This window comes from Leptonychotes weddellii, chromosome 7 (assembly GCF_054177405.1).
Source record: "Leptonychotes weddellii isolate Sample4059 chromosome 7, ASM5417740v2, whole genome shotgun sequence".
Classification (NCBI taxonomy): domain Eukaryota; kingdom Metazoa; phylum Chordata; class Mammalia; order Carnivora; family Phocidae; genus Leptonychotes; species Leptonychotes weddellii.
Genome location: NC_138375.1, coordinates 86996358 through 87018139, shown reverse-complemented (window position 1 = coordinate 87018139; position 21782 = coordinate 86996358). Strand labels below are relative to the sequence as shown.

At 37.5% G+C, this 21782-nt stretch overlaps 1 protein-coding gene and 1 long non-coding RNA gene across 2 annotated transcripts in view; both read right to left on the bottom strand.

Annotated features, from left to right (window-relative positions):
* Positions 1-21782, bottom strand: part of LOC145722672 (uncharacterized) — a 139223-nt gene that overhangs the window by 81650 nt on the left and 35791 nt on the right. The window lies entirely within an intron of this gene.
* Positions 1-21782, bottom strand: part of HOMER1 (homer scaffold protein 1) — a 125357-nt gene that overhangs the window by 76298 nt on the left and 27277 nt on the right. The window contains exon 2 of the mRNA XM_006731879.3: positions 1695-1851. Within this exon, the coding sequence (XP_006731942.1) occupies positions 1695-1851 (157 nt within the window). The remainder of the gene's footprint in view (positions 1-1694; positions 1852-21782) is intronic.

Genomic DNA, 21782 nt, shown 5'->3' with positions numbered 1-21782 from the left:
AAAATGAAAGAGAATCCATTTTTTTTTTTTTTTTTAAGATTTGAGAGAGACCGAGAAAGAGAAAGCGGGGTGAGGGGCAGAGGGAGAGAATCCTCAGACTCCCCACGGAGCAGGGAACCCGACGATGCTCGACTCAATCCCAGGACCCATGAGATCTTGACCTGAGCCAAAATCAAGAGCCTGCCACTCAACCGACTGAGCCACCCAGGTACCCCGAGAATCAATTATTCTAATAAATACACATTAGTCACTTAAGGACAAGATAAGGTGCTAACAGCCCCTGGAGTTCTGTAATCTAGTTAAGGAGATAATGAGTGAGCTCATGAAAAAACAAACTCAAAGTTGAACATTAAATTATCTTTTGTTCCCCAAAACTACTAGACAATACATAACCAACAGCCTAAAAATATTAATAATAACAAAAACAATCAGTGTTTGCATACTGATTACTATACACCCGTTAAGTGCTTTTGCCTAAATTTATTTAATCTTCACAACAATCCTGTGGTGTAATGATGTAGGTATTTTTATTAGTTCCTTTTTACAGATGAGAAAATTGAGGTGTGAAGACATTAAGTATCTTGTTCTAGGTCACATGGCTAGTCAGCAGTAGAGCAAAAATTCAAACCAGACAGTCTGTGTCTACAGTCTGTGCTCTTAACCCTTACGCCGTGGTTCAGTTGGTTAAGCGACTGCCTTCGGCTCAGGTCATGATCCTGGAGTCCCGGGATCGAGTCCCGCATCGGGCTCCCTGCTCAGCGAGGAGCCTTAAAAAAAAAACAAAAAACAAAAACCCTTACGCCGAACTGCTACAATTTCTGGGAGCTTTTGAAAGGCCTCATGGCTTCAAAAAAGCTGGAAGGAGAAGAATGGAGCCCTCATCTTTCTATACACATTTTATCCAGAATCCAAGGTCTGGTATTTCTCTCTCTCTCTCTGCTGTTCAAAATTCACTGATTAAAAAATGGAATTTCTCCTCTTTGAAAGGCATACTAAGTACAAGACACTGATCAAAGTGCTCTGCAGATATTAACTGACTTAATCCTTGCTAACACCCCTAATGAGGTGAGAATATGAGGCTTAGAGAAGTAATTTGCCCCAAATCAAACACCCAGTAGATGGGAGAGCAGAGCTATGAACCCAGGTGGCCTGTGCTCTTGAACATTATACCGTCTGCCTCTCCTAAAAATAAAAACTTAGGTCTTGTCCACGTACTTCTCTTCAGAGTAAGGGATGTCAGCTTTAATGGTGACACTGACCAGACTTCATACCATTTAGGGATTGTGAATTGCCTACTAATCTACAGAAGTGTATCTGGAAAGAATTCTATTTCCTTACTAGATTTCATGCTCCAAGAGTAGAAACTGTGTCTATTCTGTTTACCACTATATTCACAGCACCTCACATAGTGCCCGACATGTAATAGATATGCAATGAATATTTATCAAATAAACTAACTTAAAATTTGTAGAATATTTTGGGATGTTAACTCAATATAAATAAGGTGGTCAATCCAACTTAGTACACAAAATATGCTGGCACCCTAAGAATGATCAATTTTGGTTTTTTAAAGGTAAGTTTTTAAAACTCAAAAGGAAATACTATATTTTAATAAAGACAAAAATCCCCCAAATAAAACAGAAAATGCTCTACTGCATAAAACAGAAAGATTATTTAAATTAAATGTAACTTACCTTTGAGCCATCTAAACTGATTATCCTGTACACATTTCTTGTGCTGTCATAGAAATAAGACACAGTAACTGCGTGCTTGCTGGTGGGTACCCAGTTCTTCTTTGTGTTTGGGTCAATCTGGAAGACATGAGCTCGAGTGCTGAAGATGGGTTGTTCCCTACAGGGCAAAAAATAAAATGACAGATTGAGAGCAGACAATTTTATTCCATTGGACAACAGAACATGAAAACTGTGAGGATCATTCCACTTAACCCAAAACTCCCACATGCCCCAAAATAAGAGAAATATTGTTTTAAATCTGGAATATTCTAAGTACTCAATCATAAGCTTCTTTAAAACAATAACAGTCCATCCTCATTATTTGTAGATTCTGTATTTGCAAATCTTCCCACTCACTAAAATGTATTTGTAACTTCAAAATCAGTACTTGAGGTACCTTCTTAGTCTTTTGAAATTGGAAAGATGTGAATCACCTGACATGTATGTTTCCATCTGAGGTTGATCAAGGAAACACTTTGCCCTCTTGTTTCAGCTCTCATACTGTAAACAAGTGATCTTTTTAGCACCATGTGTTTCACATTACTGTGCTTTTCGTTGGTGCTTTCTCTGTTTAAAACGAGCTTCCAAGCACTGTGCTGAAGTGCTATCTGTTCCTAGATGCAAAAAGACTGATTTGTCGTATGGAGAGAATACGTTATGTAAGCTTTGCTCAGGCATGAATTATAGTGCTGTTGGCCATGAGTTCAAAGGTAACGAATCAATAATACATATTAAATAAGGTGTCATTAAATACAAACACACATAAAACAAGGTTATGTATTGACTGATGAAAATACGACCAGAGGCTTGTAGGAACCGAACTCTGTGTATCCCCTGGGAGCAATCATTCAATATTTGACAATTCAGTGCTCGTGGTGCCTTTATAGAACACAACTACTGCAAATAATGAGAATGGACTATATCCTATTAAAATACAAGAATCTTATATTAGACCCTCACTAGGTTAAAAATTTTTACCCATTTAAAACATTCTGATAACATGTAAATAACTTACTGAAAAAGTTTACATTCAATATAATCTCTACTTTATTAAAAGGTATATGGAAAACAAAGTAGCTCACAGCCACAATATCTTTTATTGAGATTAAGTAAGGCCTTAAAGATATACAGATTTTAAAAATAATTTTTTTTTTAGATTTTATTTGAGAGAGAGAGACAGAGATAGTGAGAGAGAGCACAAGTGGGGAGGAGAGGGAGAAGCAAGCAGGCTCCCTGCAGAGCAAGGAGCCCGATGTGGGATTCGATCCCAGGACCCTAGGATCATGATCTGAGCCGAAGGCAGATGCTTAACCGACTGAGCCACCCAGGCACCCAAAAATAATTTTAAGAACCAAAGCTATTAAAAAATGTATATTCAAAATATCATTAGTTTATTTTACAGTGTGGAAAACAAGCATGCAATGATCTGTATGCAACAGAAGCATTATAATGCAAAATTTTCCAAGTTCTGAGAAGTTCTTCTAGAAAAGCCTTTACCTGGCTTTTTTTGTTTTGAGCCCAAATAAAGCTCATTTCTTTCAATTACACAACATCTTTCTTTCCTAAAGCTGCTTAAGGCCTAAAGAGAATTTTAACCAGTATTTAATGTTTAAAAATTTAAATTTAAAGAAAGGAGAATATAGAAAAGGGAGAAACTGAAAAACAGGCAAGGCAAATCTGGGTCCTTGGCAACATGACTCTTCAGGTTAATATGGGCTGGGTGTCACCTATGCCTATGATCTGCTTCCACCCTTAGAGAGCAGGTATGAAAGGGAGGAACCTTTCCTATAAGTAACCTGCCTCTTCCCAGCTTTATTTCTGGAAACCTCCATTACAACTTTTCTTATTAAATGAATCTCTTTTGAAGGATCTGATATATTTTATACCATTCCCTAAAAACTGAAGCAGAAAGCCATCATTTCTGGCTTAACTCACATTATATATAGATTCATCCAATAAATAATTATTAATAATCTGGCAAGGCTTTGTGCCGGGATGAAGAATTCTTCTGAATCGGGACTAGGTCTTATTCATTCCTTGTTTCCCCACCTTCAATCCTTCAGTTTTTCAATGAGGCTGATGCTACATCTGGGTTATCTTCCAAAAGCCCTGCAAACCTCAAGTTTTCTCTTCTTCACCTTTTAATTAAAGTTCTAGGTGTAAGTGTAGTTGGTCAGCCTGACTGTATTCACAGGAAAACCCAATCACACAAAACTGTATTTATTAAGGCATGGAAGGAAGGGAAGTAGGAACTCTAGTCTTTACTAACAACTTTTCCCCCCATTTGACAGGGAATAAATTTCTAAATAGTGCAGGATATTGCAATATATGTATTTTATAAAAAACTAAAACAGTTAAGGAGTGCCTGGGTGGCTCAGTTGGTTAAGCACCTGCCTTCAGCTCAGGTCATGAGCCCCACATCGGGCTCTCTGCTCAGTGGAGAGCCTGCTTCTTTCTCTTCCTCTGCACCCACCCCCCCTCGCTCATGCGCGTACTCTTGCACTCACGCTTGCTCTCTATCTCAGATAAATAAAATCTTAAGAAAAACTAAAATAGTTAAGACAATGATACTGCTTTTTACAAGCCTTTTAACAAATCCTTATCAATAGAAATCCAATGTTGTGAGTCTAATACTTTTCACATTTTAATTCAAACAATTATATTAATCTGCACAATTAATCCACACCATTCAATTCCCTCTGAATAAAAATCTTTAAACTAGATGTTTTACACGTGTGTCTTGTGAATCTGTCAACTAAGTACACTGCTTTTCTTCAATCCTGTCCTGAATAGGTGATTTCTTAAAATTATAGTCCCAGATTTCTGTGGTCAAAAGCCTATCAAAGTCTAGATGAAAAAGATTAGGAAAATAATGTCACTGCTGACACAGGGAACAGGATTCCTAGAAGTAATGAGGAAGTAACCACATCTATCAAGGCATACTAATCAATGGTTCAGACTTCTATTGAATATCTACTACATGCCAAAAACAGAGAGATGGTCCCTGCCCCTGAAAAGTTCAATTTGATGAGGGAGGACAAATGTCAAAAAAAAAATAAAATGCTTTTCACCATCATACCTTCTCTGAAAATAAGTGGGAGCTACCACGGAGAAACTGATGTCTAGGTAAGAGTTTGAAACAAAGTACAGTATGGTGGGAAGAAAGCACAGTACACTGGGGTGTATAGTGAGTATGAGTGCCTTTGAAGAATGAGGCTAAAGAGAGAAGCCAGTTCATGAGGGTCCCCTCCAGAAACTACCCAGAGATTGCAAATAGAGAACAGCTTTGCATTTTAGAAAAATAAATTTGGCAGTACTGAAGCAGGTGGATGGGACGGAAACAAGATTGAATATAGGACAGCTAGTCAGACCCTTATGAAAGAAACCCAAGTATTAGAAACAAAGAGGAATGGAGGTAGGGAGTGGGATAAAGATGTGAGGAGGGATTAAAGGTAAATTTAGAAAACAGAATCAGTAAGATTAAGTAATACATAGGCTGTAGGGCAGTGTTTTTCAAATGGGGGTGATTTGTCCACTGTAGGACATTTCACAACGTCTGGAGACATTTTTGGTTGTCACAACTGAAGGAGATTGCTATTGGCATCTAGTGGGTAGAAGCCAGGGATGTTGCTAAACATCTACGATGCACAGAACAGTCCCCTACAAGAAAGAATTGTCCAGGCCAAAATGTCAATAGTGCCACTAGCCAGGATGGAAAACAGAAAGTAAAGTCTGGGATTGGGGGAGGAGGAAATGGGAGAGGATGAGCTCAGTTTTGAACAGTTCGATGCGTATAAGGGTTTGCATCTAAAACTGTCAGGATAGGAACTTAAAAATATTAGTTTGGAACGCAGTAGAGAAAACCAGTCTGGAGTAAAAAGTTGGGGGAGTCATCAAGAGATCTTATCACTAGTCTGTTTAAGATACATTCCAACAACACTAAGCATGTGGATAAATTTCATTTTAGAGAAAAGCTGTAGAAGCAGCAGTAGAAAAACTATACCTGAAATCTTTAAGCTCTTATTTCTTAAGAGGATCTGTAAAGCATTTGAAACTTACTGTCCCAAGAGTCCAACTGTTAAAGTTAATACTTTTTCAAATAAACTGGATGGCACTCATCAATAAAGGTTACACACACTACTTCCTTCATGGCAGTTCACACAAATACTAACTGCATCAAATACCATTATTTCCTAAAGTATATTCTATGGAACAGTCCTAGAAATAAATGTTCCATTTTTAAATAAGTTCTGCAAACACTGTTACATCCCATCCTGAAGCACTTATAATGTACCTTAGTATATTAAAGATCCTAAGAAGTCCTGCAGTAAAGAAACCCATTTAAGCCTGAATAACCCAACATGTGGCAAAATGATCTGATCCCAGAATTCTTTTCCACATAACACATTAACATCTCATAGGACTTATGTTTATAACCACGATGGTCTGGATATTCTGCCATTTTTACTGACATTATTAATTGTCACTAGAAAATATACATCAAAGATCCAATACAAAAACTGAAGCCTTTTTAGTAATGACCACAGTATTATTTCTTAAATAGGTGTTTGTTAATGGCATTCAAAGTAAACTCTTCTAAGGGATTAATCTAAAAATCAATGTTCAAAGCAAATAGATTTTGGCAGTTAATGCTTTAAACTAGCTTAAAGAAACAAAACTAAATAGATATACCGCATGTGTGTACACAGACACATACACTTTAATCCTAGAGAATCATCTACTTTGTCATTTCTTACATCAATAATCAGGACAATGAGTGATTCAAATGACCTATTATAAGATTTTAGCCAATTTTCCAGTTGGCTTATAAAATAATTCCGAGAAGCCAGTATAAGATTAATTCTAAAGTTTTTCATCTTGGGCTAAAACTTAGTAAAAGTACTATATGCAGTAATCAACTCCAAAACTTAATATGGATGTGAAAAACTAGAAGAATGAAGAGTATAGGATGACATGTGAAAAACGTAGTAAAATCAAAATTTTGTTTTAAAAACAAGGTTCACTCAAACTCATTAGAATTGACAAAGAATTACTATATTTAACTTAGGCATCTCTGTAATAAGGAAGAAACAAGAATCATGAAAACTGAAGCAAAACAGCAAGACTATTTGCCAAAGATATATATAAGCTCTAGATCCAGAAAAAAAGGGAAAAAGTTAACATTTGTCATCTGGATAGATTCGATTAGAAAAACTCAATGATAATGTTTTTTATTTTATTTTTTTATTACTGAAATCTGTATTTTTGCAAACATTATGCAATTATGCGATAAATTTATGTTCCAAGGAAGTGCAAAGGTATGGATCCAATATTAACAACCAAGCTCAAGGGAAGAAAAAGAAATTATACATTCTTTAGTTTTTGTTTTTTTTTTTAAGGCTCCACACACAGCCTGGAGCCCAGCGCAGGGTTTGAACTCATGACCCTGAGATCAAGACCTGAGCTGAGATGAGTCGGATGCTTAACCAATTGAGCCACCCAGGTGCCCCTCCTTAGTCTTCTTTTAATGTTTAGCTTACATCTATGAAAATATTCTTTTTCATAGATGTAAGTACAATTAAACATTGTAGCAAAGGGATTATAAAGAAGGTTATGGTTTCAAATAATATCCTGACTTTCTAATTAATTTTAAAAAAAGGTAGCATGGTAGAAATTTAAGAAACAAGGTAAATAACACCTTCCACTGACTCTGACACTGTTATAAACATTGTTGGCTGACTATCCACCAACTATTCTTCAGCACTCCCCCCTTACATATTCTGGATTTGTTCTGGTGCTCTAATTCTCCTCCACATGACTATAAACTTTACTAGGATAATCAAGGCAACCCACTCTTCTTTCCAGAAGTCAGCTTAGGAATGGACCTCTGAAGCACTACAGGTCAATGAGATAACCAGGGAAGGTTTGCTGGAAGCATCTGGGTATGCACACAAAGAGATTCACACATAAGAAGGGAGGTATGCAGTGACACTGGACCTGAAGGAGTCATCTTACTGTGAGGCAGCTAACCTGAGAACAAAGCCGACGTTGTTTGCTAAGAATAGCAGATGGAAAGACAAAGAATCTGCTTCCTTGATTGTGTCACTGAATCAATGACTCAGCCTCCAGACTTCTTATGGGATAAAACAAGTTTCCTAATTGTTCCAGGCAGTTTTCATTTTAAAAATTACACAAATGATAATTGAAGAAAGAGGTTTACATAAAATAAACCCTACAAGAAAGTGCCCCCCAATAAAATGTAACAGAATGAGATAGGCAACTAGTACTTGTCTATATAAACCTTTAAGTATTACTTAATTTTTTAACCTTGCATAGGTACCAAAAAGACTCTAAGTGGCACTGTGGAGGAAACTACATGCACATCAAAAGTAACATCGAGAAAAGACTTTTTCAGGGGCCGCTTGTGAAGACTGCCAAAGAACCACAGAGTAAGTGACAAATTTTAATAACCTGGAACTCAACCGATTAAACAGTACACAATATGAAGGTATTCCTATTATTCATAAAGAGGAATAAAGAGAAAGGAGAAGCAGAAATCCAAGAAAATACTCTCCTTCACTAGACGTAAATACACAAAAGGTAAGATAAAAAACATTCTACTGTCAGCTTAGTTTTTGGAATTTGAGAAGCTGGATAGTACTTAAGGCCTAAAGGACATGGGAAAGGGTAAGACAGGGAGTGAAGAGAGAACCAATGATCACTGAACTTCAGATGTAATAGGTGAAGAACTTACTTTCAGGGCCAGTGGGGGTGGCACAGAATGTCTTCAGACAAGCCAGAACTCAAGCACCTGAATTTCCTCAACAGAATTATCCAGTACAGGTAATACTATAAATTGTAATTCCTCTGGATTATCGGGGAACTGGTTGAATTCCCTCTCCCCACATACCCACCTAAGAAAAATCTTATTGACTAAAATCGCTGTTTTGAGGCTGCTCAAAGATTATAACTGCATACTACCAACTATGTATTTTTATTGCCATGTTATGTATTTAACAGCTGACTGTGTAGATGTGTAGAATGTTATCTTTTTAAAAAAATGCATGCTTACTTTGAGGGAAGCAGAGATTATTCTACTAACGGCTGCCCAACACATAGTTGTACTACAAGAACTCCATCTAGTGATGAACCAAAACCACAGCAGGCACCCGTTTTTTTTAAAACTTCAATTGTTACTATTTAGCAAACCCCAAATTGTAAAGTGACACTGCTATAATCCAGATATCAAAATATGACACCAACTACAAAACATCTTTTCTGCAAGAATTTTTTAGAATTGTATAATCTTTTAAATTGTATGATTTTTAAAATTTGAGTTTCTTAGTCTTTTAACTGGTTAAACAGCTATTCATATGAAAGATTTTTTTTTAGAAAATTGTTGTTTGCATCACAACAATTTAGCACCAGAAACTTTCATGACATCAAATATTTGATTTAATTGACATATCTGAAGAAAACAATCAAATTTTCCATTTGGAAATTCCATTTCCATTTGGAATTTAAGATTATTAAATTATAAACTATAAACAGTAACAAGACTGTTTATATACCATCCCTCATTTTAAGAGTGGTTTTTATCAATCTTAGTCCTTTCATTAGGCCACAGCACTAGTTATTAAAAGAGACTACAGTACTTCTTTACCTTGGGCACTTAACTACAGGAGCTACATTTAAAACACCAAGAGATAGGACAAAATTCATAGTAAAGAGCAAGCAAACCCACTCAATGTATATATTTTGGCAACACCCTTCAATGCTCAAAGAACCTGACTTGCTATTTATTAAATAACTGCCAAGTGACATCATCTCTGCCCCTTTTCCTATTTTAAGCCCTATCCATTTCAGATAAAATACTGGATGTTTAAAAATATATCAAGAGGTATTCCTGACAACTCATTACATTTAAAGTTAGTATTGTATTTTCAATTCTATTAGACTTTAAACATTCTTCTCTTCCCAGATTATTTCCACTAAATAAAGCTAAATTGTAAAAACTGAAAATATACACTAGGAAAATCTAAGGAAAACAGCCTCTTATTGAGAATTTAATTCTTGTTAAAATAGGTGGTACATTCCTAAAAATCTAAAATAATTTTCTAGTAGACATCCAATTCCTCAAAACTTTACAAATGCATTAAACGTTACAAGACTATTTAAGTTCTAATACCAATTAATATCTCAAGGAACTATAATTACTTTTTTTGGTAAGATTTTATTTATTTATTTATTTGACAGGGAGAGAGACAGCGAGAGAGGGAACACAAGCAGGGGGAGTGGGAGAGGGAGAAGCAGGTTTCCCGCGGAGCAGGGAGCCCGACGTGGGGCTCGATCCCAGGACCCTGGGATCATGACCTGAGCCAAAGGCAAACACTTAACCGATTGAGCCACCCAGGCGCCCCGGAACAATATTACTCTTAGGTACTCTTTTCCTGTACACCTACTACAAACTAAACAAGTGGATGCTCAAGCCATATAGTATCTGAAGTAGATATTCTAAAAAATAAATCCAGGATTGAAGAGAAAGATTTGAAGGTACTGTGGCAAAATGTTAACGTCTGTTACATTTGAATAGTGGCTGCATGAATATTACATTATTCCCTGTATTATTGTGAATATTTTAAATTGCTCAAAACAAACAATAAAACCTCACACCATTTCTCTAGAATTTTTAGTGACAATGTGAAATTTGAATAATCAGCCATGTTTTATACATATAATATAGATCATTCATTTTAACTGCTATGCTAAAGTTTATGCTATAATTAGAGCTACGCTATCCAATATGGTAGCTACTAGTCACATAACTACCTATTATTTGAAATATGGCTAATGCAACTGAAACAGTGAGTTAGTTTAGATTTTTTGATATCCAAGTCAGTTATGTAAACACATTTAAGCATGTATGGAACAACTTGGGTATGTGAATCTATTATTTCAACTGCACTTTTAATGAAATTTAAATTCAGATCAAATATTTCTAATAAAAACTTTAGCATCCAAACGGAGATGTGCTCTAGGTGCAAAATACATAAGGAATTTCAAAGACTTAGTATGAAAAAAGAATATAAAATAGCACAATGATTTTTTTTTTTAAATATTTTATTTATTTGAGAGACAGAGTACAGAGGGAGAGTAAGTGGGAGAAGCAGACTTCCCGCTAAGCAGAGAGCCTGACTCAGGACTCCAATCCAGGACCCCGAGATCATGACCTGAGCCGAAGGCAGATGCTTAACTGACTGAGCCATCCAGGCACCCCAGCCCAATTATTTTTATATTAATCACATGTTAAAAAGATAATATTTGGGGTATATTGTGCCAAACTGTATTAAAATTGATTTTACCTTTTTAAAACTTTTAAGAGTAATTTAAAAATTACACATGATATTCACACTGTCTTTTTTTTTTTATTTTTTAAGATTTTATTTATTTGAGAGAGAGAGCACAAGCAGAGGGAGAGAGAGGGAGAAGCAGGTTCCCTGCTGAGCAAGGAGCCCGATGTGGGACTCGATTCCAGGACCCTGGGATCATGACCTGGGCCGAAGGCAGCCGCTTAACCGACTGAGCCACCCAGGCGTCCCTCACACTGTCTTTCAAGTGGAAAATAAACAGACTATTTTATGTAGCCATTTCCTTACTGATAAACATATAGGTTCTAATTTTTATACTATTACAAAGAATGCCCCTGTGTGTTTATTTGTGCACACACGCAAGAAGATACACTAGAGGGGTGCCTGGGTGGCTCAGTTGGTTGAGCGACTGCCTTCGGCTCAGGTCATGATCCTGGAGTCCCGGGATCGAGTTCCGCATCGGGCTCCCTGCTCGGCAGGGAGTCTGCTTCTCCCTCTGACCCTTCTCCCTCTCATGCTCTCTGTCTCTCATTCTCTCTGTCTCAAATAAAATAAATAAAATCTTTAAAAAAAAAAAAAAAAGAAGAAGAAGATACACTAGAATTCCAGGTCAGAGGGTATGCACCATACCATATTTCCAAATTGCTCTTCACAGCACATGTACCAATTTATATTCTAATAGTCTTAGATTATTTCCTCCCAACACTTGATAATGTTCAAATAACAGCTTTAATTTGTGCCAACTTGATGGGCATGAAATGGCATTTCATTGTTGCTTTAATCTGCACAACCCTGATTACTAGTGAAGCTGAGGAGTTCTTCATATATTTCTGGCCCATTTGAGCCCTATAGATTTCTATACTTATTTCTGAGCTTGTTTAAAACCTAATTTTAGCCTCAGAGAGTGAAGAGACCAGAATCCAAAATTCAGCACTTACACCATATGCAGGGGGAAAGCTCATAATTCTAACCACATATATAAACTTAATTAAAGTCAACACCCACTGAAGTGCAGAAAAGCAGAGTTGCTTATTTTTCTAAATCTGATGACATTTAATGTTTGAAAATCAATATAGTATAGAAACAGCATATATATTCTGCTCTTTTTCAAAGGTAAATTATAGTTCTTTGGATTTGAATTCAGTTTTAATTTTTATATGCCAAATTGTTTCTGGCATTCCTCAAAATTTTTCCTTTGTGGAGGGGTGAGTAGAGGAGTAGTAAATGCTCGTTAGTCAAACTTTTAACTTAGAGTCTTTTAAAGTTTTCCTGGCTTCGCATCAAAAAAAAAATTTAAAAAAAACATTTAATGTTAAACTAGAAGTCAAAAGTAACAACATGGTTTTATTGTTGAATAGTTTAAACTCCTCGGTGTTTTTCAAATAGTAAACACCACCACCCAATACCCACTGTTTCTCTATGCAGTTTCTATCCCAACATTCCTCAGACTTGAAAGAATCACCCCAATCTAATGGAGTTTTCTCTAGTCACAGCTAATAATTACATCTGGCTAATTCCTTTCTGAGTGGTCCTCACATAGGTTAGCTAGAAGTCTCCCAGTGAATAGCATCTGGCATTTTATGTATGGACGCCACACATTCTCAGTTTCTCAGGACTATCCAGCTTTCATACACTTATTTGTTCTACTGAAAAAGGGCTATATTAAATATAACTAAATGTGATTCATGTTTCCCACTTTTGTCAAGATTTTCAGGTAACAAAAATTATAGAAAAAAGTTTTTGTCAGATGCTGTGTCCCAATTTGGGGTTTTACAAATACAATCCCTATAGTGATATAGTGTTTTTGTTCAACTGCATTAGATCTATTTCAAAAAAGTGGAGTTAATAATTCAGTCATTATGGCATTATAGAAGCCCAAACAAATACATTTTTCTGACTGTGAATAAGTTTAGTATTTTTCACTGATGAAAAACTTGATATAGAAATACAACAAGCTAGGTTTACGGTCTTTCTCCTATTTAGCCTTTCTGAAAGCAAATTTTAGAAGAGATAAAGGGCAGACTGACTTCCAAGGTATTTGGCAGAGGTAATTACTGTAGGTAGAAGAGCACCTAACAAGATACAGTACTCTACAATTTACAGCAGTGTTTTTTAAACACTGCATCACAACCCAGAGTGTCATGATCAATTTAATAGTTAACAATGGGTATTTTATTTTTTATTTATTTATTTTTTAAGATTTAGTTTATTTGAGAGAAAGAGCGAGAGAGCACAAGCAGGGGGAGTGGCAGAGTGGAGAGTGAGAAGCAGGCTCCCAGCTGAGCAGGGAGCCAGCCTCTGGGCTCAGTTCCAGGACTCTGGGCTCATGACCTGAACTGAGCTTAACTGACTGAGCCACCCAGGCGCCCCAACAATGGGCAAAAAAAAAAAAAAGAATAAGAATGTCAAGTATCACTTGACAACAGTATATGTATCATCCATGAAACTTTTGGCTACATATTTACCTATGCTTGTTGCAATGAAAGGTGTTTGTTTTTTTACTGTGGATCATAGTCAAACAGTTTAAAAACCTGGGCATACAAAATGCTTTTATTTAATGTTCATGAAAACTGTGAAGCAGGCACACAATACCCATTTCATAGTACAAAAACATAGGTCCTAAGTGACTCACCCAATGTCATACAACTGGCAAATGATACGAATAAGCATTTTTTTAAATGCAAATGGAAATAAAATTCAACCTTACTAGAAATCAAAGAACTGCAAATTAAAACCATGAGTTATTTTTTCACCCGTCAAAACAGGAGACCTTTCTTTTAAATGAAAGATTTCAATGTTAGTGAGAGTTTAAGAAAACCTGACACTTGCAGAAGCAGCTGGTGGGAGTATAAATTAGTAAAGGTATCTGAAAAACACTTTGACAATGCATATCAAAAGCCTTTAAATTTTTGTGCATATCCTTTGACACAGCAATTCCATTCTAGGAATTTACCTCAAGGAAAAAATTATGGGTTATAATATGCAGACGTTTAGCTAGAGGGCTGTACCACCACACAGTCTATGATAACCAAAGGTTGTAAATTAAAATGTTCAATAATGTAAGACCATAAATTATGGTACAGCCATATAATGGAATCCTATATAGCCATTAAGAAAAGCTAGTAGTAGAATATTCAGTGACATAAGATGTCCAATACAGTCAATGAAAATAATTTATAAAATACTAAATACACTACAATTTAATTTTTGTTTAAGAATATATAGAAAAAAAACATGGAGGATATACTTATAGTCAGCCTTTGTTCCACCTCTCCTTCTCTCAACACAGAAATCAGAGTTATCATTCTAAAAACCCAAGCTAGCATTAAAATACTCTGGGGCAAAAAAAAAAAAAAAAAAAAAAGGGTGAGAGGGGTGCGGGTAAAGCAAGTAAAGCAAAAAGTAGATGGCTACTTGGGGCGCCTGGGTGGCTCAGTCAGTTAAGCGTCTGCTTTCAGCTCGGGTCATGGTCACAGGGTCCTGGGATCGAGCCCCGCGTCGGGCTCCCTGCTTAGCAGGGAGTCTGCTTCTCTCTCTGCCTACAGCTTCACCTGCTTGTGCCCTCTCTCTCTCTCTGTCAAATAAATAAATAAAATCTTTAAAAAAAAAAAAAAGTAGATGGCTACTGAAGTAGGTGGGATGATGGTTCAAGAAAGTTGTATTTTCATAATATTTTAAAATAATAAAATGTAAATAAGGTGGGTGATTCCTCAAAACCCTCCAATGGTTTCCCATCTCACTCAAGGTAAAAACCAAAGTCCTTAAAATGGTCTAAAGGCCTTCTACCAGTGTTTCTCAACTCTGGCTGTGTGAGAAAACGTTTACCCAGCCTCCAAGGGGATTCTCCTGTGTAGCCAGGAGGAAGAATCCCTACAGGATGTGGCCCCTGCCCCTCCCAACTCATTTGCCACTTGGTGTCTTTTACTCCAGCCACACTGGCCTTCCTGGTGTTTCTCAAACATGCTCAGCACTGCCTACCACAGGCCTTTGCCTGAAGAAGTACTCTATCATTTCCTCAGATCTGTCTAACATTTTCCTTTGCCTCTTCCAGCTGTTTGCTCAAATGTTACATTCTCAGTGAGGCCATCTGATTGCTCTCTGTAAAAGTGCAGCTCCTTCCTCCCCTTTTCCAGGATTCCCCAATCCCCTTCTTTTATTTTTCCCCCTGGTGTTTATTTACTGTTTCTCTCCTATAGCAAAAATGTTACCTCCTCAAGGGCAAGAATTATGTCTTTTTTTTTTTTTTAAGATTTTATTTATTTATTTGACAGAGACACAGCAAGAGAGGGAACACAAGCAGGGGGAGTGGGAAAGAGAGAAGCAGGCTTCCCGCAGAGCAGGGAGCCCGATGTGGGACTCGATCCCAGGACCCTGGGATCATGATCTGAGCCGAAGGCAGACGCTTAACGACTGAGCCACCCAGGCGCCCCAAGAATTATGTCTTTTTATTTTTTTTTTTTTAAAGATTTTATTTATTTATTTATTTGACAGAGAGAGACACAGCGAGAGAGGGAACACAAGCAGGGGGAGTGGGAGAGGGAGAAGCAGGCTTCCCGCAGAGTAGGGAGCCCGATGCGGGGCTCGATCCCAGGACCCTGGGATCATGATCTGAGCCGAAGGCAGACGCTTAACGACTGAGCCACCCAGGCGCCCCAAGAATTATGTCTTTTTAAATTATTGCTGTGTCCCCAGCAACTCAAATACCTGGCACACGTTAGGCACATAACGAATGAGTGAATGAATGAATGAATATATATCAAGACATACAGAGTTCTTCGTGGTGGGACATATAAGTAACTTTTTATCTCAATTTTTCAATATGTAAACATGTGCTATTTTGTAATAAGAAAGGAAATTTAAGCAAACAATTATAATGCAATATATCTGCTTGCTTTAAAAAACATAACTAGTAGAATGTTATCTTAGTGATTACACAGATAAATATATACGTTAACATTCAGTGAACTGTACATTTGCACACTTTACAAAATACAGGCCTCAAATTTTTTTAAAAAGTAAATGACAGTTAAAAATATTCTAGCCCTATGGATAATGGATTCATCCAGCAAATACAGATTTGGGAATACTCTTGCCCATAGGATACTTCCTTACAAATCAGCCACAAATCCCCACTGATGCAAATTTTTCCATCAACTAGGTCTGCTCAAAATTCGCTTATGATGTGTAACGATACCTAGGATTATCTTACACAAGTAACATATAACTACCTGTGTCACTTTGTGAACCAGGAAGCTTGTCCTATGAAATCACTTAAGATAGCAACTCAAAGAAAGCCACTCATTTCAAGCTGGAAAAGTTTCCTAATTGGTTCTTCTGGCTAACACAGCACAGAAGATCATGATCGTCTAACTAAATACAAATATTAGCTGAACCAATTGATAAACAGAAAAAGTACCAATTCTACTGAAGCCTTCGTGTTTGGCAGACATTTTGCAATATTTAAGTGGCTAATATCAAGACCCTAATTAAGGCTGCCTCATCCAACTATTTGGTGAACACCTAGGAACCAGTGTTCTCTTCAGTTCTTCTATAAAAGCCATACTCTGGAGTGCGGACTAAGTAGTAATACCTAGTCTTAAATCTCTTCCAGTCAAAAACAGCCTCTCATCATGTGAGAAAGAACTCTGGAGTCTCAATTGAATGCTTTTTTGAGACATTTGAGAAAAACAAGTTAGCCTTACTTCTCAAGGGAGAAGAGTGGTATTAACAAGAGTACTACAAACAGAAACATGAGCACAGCATGTCTCCTACAACATTTTACATCATGATAATAAAAATCATATCAGAAATAAAAATGGCTAGACTATGGAAAGGAATAAAAACTTCATATGAACTTATAAGCTAAGTCATAACACAAAATAGACACCTTCCTATCCCTAGTATCCTCACTCATTCACTCTTTTCTATTATTAAGGTACTTTCGCAGAAATATCAAAAGCATTTGCTTAAGAAACCTGTTAACTATTCCAAATTCTCTAAGACTAACACCCTCCCCCACTTGTAATACAGTCAGAAGGCAAATTTCTCCTTATCTTAACTCCCTCGAAGAAAGCCTCCACTGAATTAAGATTTATTTTTTATTTTTTTAAAAGATTTTATTTATTTATTTGAGAGAGAATGAGATAGAGAGAGAGCATGAGAGGGGGGAGGGTCAGAGGGAGCAGCAGACTCCCTGCCGAGCAGGGAGCCCGATGCGGAACTCGATCCCGGGACTCCAGGATCATGACCTGAGCCAAAGGCAGTCGCTTAACCAACTGAGCCACCCAGGCGCCCCTAAATTAAGATTTAGAGTTCTTCCTTGAGGGGTACCTGGGTGGCTCAGTTGGTTAAGCAGCCAACTCTTGGTTTCGGCTCAGGTCATGGTCTCGCAGTCATAGGTTCAAGCCCCGCATCCATCTCTGCACTCAGTGCAGAGTCTGCTTCGGCTTCTCTCCCCCTCTCCCTCCAGCTCATGTTCTCTCTCTCTCTCTCTCTCAAATAAATAAATAAAATCTTAAAAAAAAAAAGTTCTTCCTTGAATCTTTTAACAGATTGATAAAAGAAACTCCTACTGAATCCCCATGTTACTCAGTATCTCCTATGTCCATGCTAGGGAAAAAGTCTGCTTGCTGTGATATCCAAACAAGACTACAATGCAACACACTTCTCAATCATTTGCCAACAAACTCAGCCATGTTCTGTTTTCCACCCAGTAATGATGTTATCTCAGGTATCTGCTATATCTATTCATCTGCTTCTTTTCAACACTGTATTTTCAACTATCCTGCTTTAACATCTTCTTGATTTTCCAAATTACTGGAAAGTCTGTAGAAACTAAGAGCTTACAGATTTAATATCATAAAAACTGAACAGCTTCAACACTAGCTTTTGAATTTTAAAAAGTCAATGACAAAAAAAATTCAGTTTTTAACCTTTTGCAATTGGTATGATGTGAAATCTCAACAACTTCTCTTGTATAAATTAATGAGCACACAAATTAACACTATCATCCTTTATGCCAAAGGAGGAAAGCCGCAGATTGGGTGATTCAACCTGAGAAATTCAGGTATGTCATTCTTAAACCTGAAAGCAAAAGCCTAAACTTATAAATGGGTATGTGGTCAACTCTTTGTTCATAACTAACATTTCTGAAGGCTTACCACACAGTCAGACACGGTTATAACCAGTATCCCTGTGCTACTAAATCCTCTCAGCCTTTATGAGGTAGACACTATTATCCCGCTCTTGAAGATGAGGAACCTAAGGTATATGGAGGGTAATGTGCTAAGATGACACACGGTAATGCTGGCACACAATTATAATTTAGCTCTAGAGCGCCCAACTTTAACCTATACCGACTCCGTGGATGGGAAAAGAATTCTTCTGTCAGGTCGACCTGCGCTCATGCTGTAACCAAATGTGTGCCTGGCCCTTCCCTATGATTTTGTTGACGGAAGTGGGATAGTATGCGACACAACCATGATGACTATGCATGCTGAGCGCTGTTAGGAGTACTTAAGCGTTTTCATGGGATGTATGCATGTGCACTGGTATCACCTGCGTGTTGCTTGTGTTTTGAAAGCAGTCTGTACTCTAACACTTCACTGGCATTACAGTGTGGTTTAGAAGAATCCAGTAACTTATTATTTTTTTTAAAGATTTTGTTTATTTATTTGACAGAGAGAGACACAGCGAGAGAGGGAACACAAGCAGGGGGGAATAGGAGAGGGAGCAGCAGGCCTCCCGCAAAGCAGGGAGCCCGATGTGGGACTCGATCCCAGTACCCTGGGATCATGACCTGAGCCGAAGGCAGACGCTTAACGACTGAGCCACCCAGGCGCCCCTCCAGTAACTTATTTTTAGTCATGCCAATTATCACAGTTCTTGAGCTTTCCTTCTGCAAGGAAATAGAACTCTTTGATCTGTATTTTGATAGAATGACTCCACTTCTGTAACAGAAGACAATAACAAAAACAACATTACGTAATAATAACGTTAGCCTGTGTGAGGTGACAGCATTGGTCTTTGAGACTAGAAGTTATTAACTCCAAATTATCTCATAACTGCTTCAGATACTGGCTAAATTTCATCACATATGGTATTTCTGAAAAGGATTGCATGACAGGAAGAGTATGTATATTTTGACAAACTAGAAGCTAGTTTGTTTACATGTGCAAAAATACTTTCTACTTTCTCTCCATTGTTTTTTCTATCTTGGTTTCTTTTTTGCAAAAACATCTAAAAATTTAATCCTTCCAGCATTTTAGTGAATAGCTTACCTCAGATAAAAGAGTTTTTTCAGGAAAATGTTTCCTTTAGGTTTTCGTAATTTTTTTTAAGATTTTATTTACTTGAGAGCAAGAAAGAGAGAGCAAAAGAGAGAAAGGGATAGCAAGAGAGAGCACGAGGGAGGAGGAGAGGAAGAAGCAGGCTCCCTGTGAGCAGGAAGGCCAATGCAGGGCTCGATCCCAGGACCCTGAGATCATGATCTGAGCAGAAGGCAGATGCCCAACAAACTGAGCCACCCAGCTACCCATCCTTTCAGTTTAAAAAATTTAAATCACTAGCTAATTGTACTGTGGGGAAGTTGTGTATACTTTCTATAAAAGCTATCTGAGCCATTACAGAATTTGCACACACACAGTGAGAAAAGCTAAATTTCATAAAAACAGGTTTTGTAAAATGGGTTGTATGAACTACCTTAGAAAGTACTTATAAATTCTCTGAAAATGATGTGACTTTTTTAAAAAAAGAATTATTTAATTGAGAAAGAGAGAGAGAGGGAGTACATGAGTGGGGGGAGGAGCAGAGGGTGAGAGAAAGGGGAAGCAGACTCAGTGCCCACTAAGTAGGAAGCCCATGAGATCCCATGACCCTGAGAGATCATGACCTGAGCTGAAACCAAGAGTTGGAGGCTCAACCGACCGAGCCACACCTAGGCACCCCAATGATGTGACTTTTAAGACAGTCTTTCTTGTGAATCACCACAACTAAATACTTGTGGACACAGGCAGAAAAAAACATATTAAACTGACAGGCTTTTAAAATATAGGACTCTAACATTTGAAAAATGGATTTGTTGATATCCCCTTGAAAAAAGTGTGGAAGGCTGAATAGTGCCCCCAATGATATGTAGGTCCTAATACCTAAAATCTGCAAATGTTACTTTATTTTGCAAAGGAACATGGCAGCTATGATTAAGTTAAGGCTCTTCAGATGGAAAGATTCTTCTGGATTATCTGGGTGAACCCTAAATGTAATTTAATCACAAGTGTCCTTATAAGAAGGTGGCAAAGGGAGATTTAACTCCTGAAGAAGGTTATGGGACAGAGGGAGAAGAGAAAGAGATTGGAAGAGGTGTAAACTGCTGCCTTTGGAGATGAAGAAAGAGGCCATGAACTGTGAATGCAAGGAATGTAACTCCAGGAGCTGGAAAAGGTTAAGGAAGCCATTCTCCCCCAGAGCCTCCTGAGGGACTGCAGCCCTGCTGATACCTTGATTTCACTACCAGTAAAACAGACTTTGGACTTCTGACATCTAGAATTGTAAGAAAATAAATGTGTGTTGTTGTAAGCCACCAACTTTGTTTTGTTACAGCAGACACAGAAAACTAACACAGTAACAGATGACACAGTAGTCCCTGCCCCCACCTGCAAGAGGTTTCAAGACCCTCAGGGGATGCCCGAAACCACAGATAGTACCTAACCCTAAATATTCTGTGTTTTCCCCTATATGTGCCTATTATAAGTTTAATTTATAAATTATGCACAGTAATGGGGCACCTGGGTGGCTCAGTCATTAAGCGTCTGCCTTCGGCTCAGGTCATGATCCCAGGGTCCTGGGATCGAGCCCCTCATCGGGCTCCCTGCTCGGTGGGAAGCCTGCTTCTCCCTCTCCCACTCCCCCTGCTTGTGTTCCCTCTCTCGCTGTGTCTCTCTCTCTGTCAAATAAATAAATAAAATCTAAAAAATAAAATAAATTAGGCACAGTAAGAGATTAAGAACAATAACAAATCATAAAATAGACTATAATGTAATAAATGTTAGGTGCTGTGGTCTATCACAAAACAATCTTATTATACTGTACTCCCCGCCTGGTGATGACCTGAGATGATAAAATGCCTGCGTGATGAGACGAAGTGAGGGGAATGACGTAGGCGCTGTGACCTAGTGTGAGGCTACTATGGCCCTTCTGACGGTATATGAGGAGGAGGATCACCTGCTTCAAGATTGCAGTTGACTGCAGGCAACTAAAACCGCTCAAAGCGAAACCATGGATAAGGGACTAAAGTACAAATCTTCATGCAGTTTAAATCTATTAACTCTCCACCATTTATAGAATTAATTTATTCTAAACTCTGTTAAAAATAAGTTTCTGATTATATTTCTCAAATAACAGGTTTACTCAGGAGGGGAAGAATTCCTAAAAAACAGCATAAAATCTTAATAGAAGCAATTCTGAATAGATTAAAGCACTTTGGGGCAAGTTGTTTACCAACTGGGTATCTTCAACTGCAGTGTAATTTGATAAAAATTAAAGCTCAGGAATAACAAATTATTGCTATGGGAAGAGTTAAGAGTAATTGCTTGAGAATAACAAGTATAGTTGAGTAGTGACTATTTTTCTCCCCATTTTACTAAACATCAAATTAACATGTGATCCAGAAGTAGCATTGTTGCAA